General features: G+C 39.3%; 1 protein-coding gene across 1 annotated transcript; it reads left to right on the forward strand.

Annotated features, from left to right (window-relative positions):
• On the forward strand, positions 1-396 carry LOC126510568 (keratin-associated protein 9-2-like). Its single transcript, XM_050157211.1, has one exon. The coding sequence runs from the start codon at positions 1-3 to the stop codon at positions 394-396; it is 396 nt and encodes a 131-aa protein (XP_050013168.1).
• The last annotated feature ends 3,752 nt before the right edge of the window (positions 397-4,148 follow it).

Raw genomic sequence — 4,148 nt, forward strand, 5'->3', positions numbered from 1 at the left:
ATGACCAACTCCTGCTGTTCCCCTTGCTGCCAGCCTTCCTGTTGCAGGACCACCTGCTGCAGAACCACCTGCTGGAGACCAAGCTGTGTGAGCAGCTGCTGCCAGCCCTGCTGCCAGCCCAGCTGCTGCCAGCCCAGTTGCTGTGAGTCCAGCTGCTGTCAGCCCAGGTGCTGTATTTCCAGCTGCTGCCAGCCCTGCTGCAAGCCCTGCTGCTGCAAGCCCAGCTGCTGCCTCAAGCCCTGCTGCCAGCCCTTCTGCCTTGACCTGTGCTGCCAGCCAGCTTGCTCTGGACCTGTGACCGTCACCAGGACTTGCTACCAGCCCACATGTGTCTGTGTGCCTGGCTGCCTGTCCCAGGGCTGCGGGTCTAGCTGCTGTGAGCCATGTAGCTGCTGATCAACTTACCACAGACCCACTAACAACAGACCTGCAAGATAATGACAGTGCATCAGTTTACCACCATTCTCTGCCAATAATATGCACTTAAAAGTAATAGTCATCTTATCAAACTCCCACTCACTTACTTGTTAAGAAATCTCTGCCTTGATCACTGGCCACCATCCAACCCAATTTGATAGCCATTTTTATTTCCCTGACTGCTTCTAAGCATCAGCTGATCTAGACTGGTTTGTAAGCTCAGCCTTGACAAAGAGATAATTGCCTTTTTAATTTAAGAAATTAAAAACAAGAAAAGCCACTTGCAATTATGTGATTAGAACCTTGCAATGATAAATATCTATGATTCTATTCCAATGTGTTTATATGATTTTATGAATCATCTTGTAACTCTTTCATGACTTCATATTTTCTTCTTGGCTTAAAAAAGCATTCACGCATTGTCCATTGATTTTTCTAATAAACTCTAATAATATTCTTGACTGTATTATTCTATGTTTTCTTTATTTTTTATTGTTTTGTTCTTGGAATTATCTTATAGTATCTGAGTTACATCACAGTTCCAAAGTTAATGTGCTGGTAGAATTTCATCACTGTGGAAGAACAACTTAGTGGATGATAGACCTATTTTTGCTCATGGTTTCTCTACATTGTTTGATCTCCTGTGCTTGGATAGAATGGCAAGGTGTCAAGAACACATTGAGGTGTTGATACCACATAGACAGAAAGCCAGAGCAAGGAGGTAATATGGGACTTCATATAACCTTCAAAGGCAAAGGCCCAGTAACCTACTTCCTCCAACTAGGTTCCACCTCCTAAGGTTTACTGAGCATATAAAGAGAAGCATCATCTGAGGACCAAACATTCAGTGCATGAGCCCGTGGAGGGCATTTCATATTCAAACAATAACATGAGCAAACCCAACATGAGTTAAGTAAGTATTATGGCAGGTAGTAGGGATAGCCAGAATCAAATCAAGGGCCTCTGGTTGTCTGATCCTTGAGGTAAGGTAGTCACAGGTACAGTTTTAGTTTAAGGAAATAGAGTACTGTAAACTGAACACTAGGAAGATGTATACTTCGCTTTCTTCCCAGGTAACATCATTGGTTCTCTCATTTTCAGTTCACATTCATTCACAAAGCTCTTCCCAATTCGTTACTCATACCTTGGTCTCTACCATCCACTCCTTAAGACCAGCAGTGTTTTTAAGAGCCCTACCAAGCGCTATACACTCCAGCCAGACAAATGGTGAATGTCTTCAACTGCGTTCAATGATCCAAATGTTCCCGCCACTGTCCTGAGACTTTGATGTGAATGGTTGCCCTAGTAAATGTTTATTGATGCCACAGGAATGCGCTTGTTTTTCTGGTCCTTATTCTTATATGACTGTGTGTATCATTGGGAAATAGACAGAATTTCACTTGCACTCACACATGGAAAGATAATTGTTTCAAGGTCAAAGTGGCATTAAGGAAATAAAGGAGTGACAAATCCCAGAATTCAAGGCAAATTATTGATGCTAGCAGGCTTTGATCTTCCATGGTCTTTGAACCACCTGAGGGATCCAAAAATATACATGACCTATGGGAGGGAAAGAACAACGAACTGAGAAAAATGAAAACTTTACTTCTAAGGTCAGAGAGGCTGTGAGGAGAGATCAAAGGAGGAGGTGCTTCTAGGAGCAGGGGTAATTATGAGCCAGGAGCTGAAAGAGAAAACAATAGACATTCTGAAAGAAAGAACAAACAATGGAAAACAAAGATAGAAAGGCTAGTGTTGCTACAGGAAAATGGGGAAAATGAAAAGAAATAACTAAATACCTTAGAGGACCTAGATGCATCGTCTTCCCAGACACATGCCAGAGAGTCCCTGTACACACTTCCAAATTTGTAAGTGATTGAAAGAAAGAGAGTCAGAGACCAACACAGACACACACAGAGAGACACACACAGAAGAGATTAGCCCAGATTATTTTTATTTTATTTCTGTTTATGGAAACAGAAAACGGAGGTCAGAGGCTGAGCATCATGTGATCTTTGATATGAACATTCTGCAGTAGATCTTACCAATAGAAACAGTAGATTGACTTCAGGGGTAATGGATCAGTATAGACATTTTCTAGAAGAACAACATCAACAGTCATTTGATATGCTCTTTCATCCAACTCCCAAACTTAACTTTATTTTGTTGTCCATTCCTCTTCAATTAATTTATAGTAAACTCTGTAAGCATTGAATGTAATGGCTTGCTGAAATTCTCCCTTTAACATGCAGTTTAGAAACTGAACTCCTAGGTTTAGCTTATTTTTTTTTCTCAGAGAGAAAATTGAAATCTCTAGGATAGCATATACAGCTTAACTTTGAAAACTGTAAGAGAGGCATTATAAAGGTCATTACAGAAGTCACTGAGTTCAGGCATAGTAGGATTGGAAATTTATATTCAATTCTTGTTATCTTTGCAACAAATCCACCATCAATTTAGTGGCTTAAACAACACAAATTTATTATCTTTCCAGTTCTAGAGGTCAGATGTCAAAAATTCAGTATCCCTGAACTTGAATCCAAGTGTTAAGTTTTTTGTTGGTTGTACCTTTTCTGTAAGCAGTGTTTGGCATTTTCTGTCTTCTAGGGCAGCCCACCCTCCTTGCATTGTGACAATATATTATTTTGCCCATGTTTTCCATTCCATCTTTATTGATCAGGACCCTGTGTTTACACTGAACAGCTACAAATCACCCAGAACAATCTAGCCCTTTTGGGATTCTTAATCATGTCCTCAAAACTCCTTCACCACGAAGGGAGACACAGTCATAGGTCAGGACATGGCCAGCTCTTAAGGGCTGCTGTCCTAATCACAAGAAGAAGCTTGTTATGTTCAGAAGTAAAGTACTCGTAGTGGGGAAAAATCCAGAATTAATTGGTGTAATGTGACTATTTCTTCTAAAATGACGTATGTCAAAGTATTCCTAGACAAATGAGGAATAATTTGAAGTTACGAAAGTTAGAATGTTAAGATCTACAAGGCTATGTATAGAGCTTCACTGTTCTTGTTCACTTGTTCAGCATCCTCTCATGACTCGGAACTAGCTGTTGGAGTATTTGAGCAGTTGGTTGGCAAGATTTAGAAACATGCTAACCTTAGAAACATGCTAACTCCTAGTTAGCTTCTCTAAATATCATAGTCAGAACTGAAAAAACCCTCACTCTGGCACCACAGAAACCTGAGCACATCTAAACCTGGGTGTTGAATTTGAGGAACCACACCCTTCCTTCTGACACTATAATGTCATCGGTATAGCAATTATGATTGCACCAATAATTTCATTTACAGACCAGGTTTATTTTATTTTGTAAAATTACAACATTGTGTAATTCTTCATCTCTTATAAAAAATGATCATTAAGCAAACCAAATAAAATATTTGTTATGAATAATAGAAGTAGGTGTAGACAAGACACAATGTAGGTAAAAACTGCTGACTTGGAATGCATGCCAAAATGAAATGTTTCATAGTGGAATTAAAACAATTGAGAAATTTAATGATGATGGTGTCATTACATGCCAGAACTCAGAGGCTATCATGAAAAATGGCATTTTGAGGGGAACCTGTAGTCTTAAATTATTTAATTATTTATTCTACAAAATAAACTTTAAAAAAGATAAATCTAGTATTTTAGTTAAAAGTTTGGGAATGATCAGTTCAGTGCCCCATTTTTTAATCGGGTTAATTAGCATTTTAAAGTCTAGTTTCTT

The sequence above is a fragment of the Alexandromys fortis genome, unplaced genomic scaffold (assembly GCF_014885135.2).
Source record: "Alexandromys fortis isolate MF-2015 unplaced genomic scaffold, M_Fortis_MF-2015_v1.1 scaffold_31, whole genome shotgun sequence".
Taxonomy (NCBI): Eukaryota; Metazoa; Chordata; class Mammalia; order Rodentia; family Cricetidae; genus Alexandromys; species Alexandromys fortis.

Bases quoted from the DNA above. Each gene is read 5' to 3' on its own strand.
- LOC126510568 (XM_050157211.1), top strand. From the start codon at position 1: ATGACCAACTCCTGCTGTTCCCCTTGCTGCCAGCCTTCCTGTTGCAGG.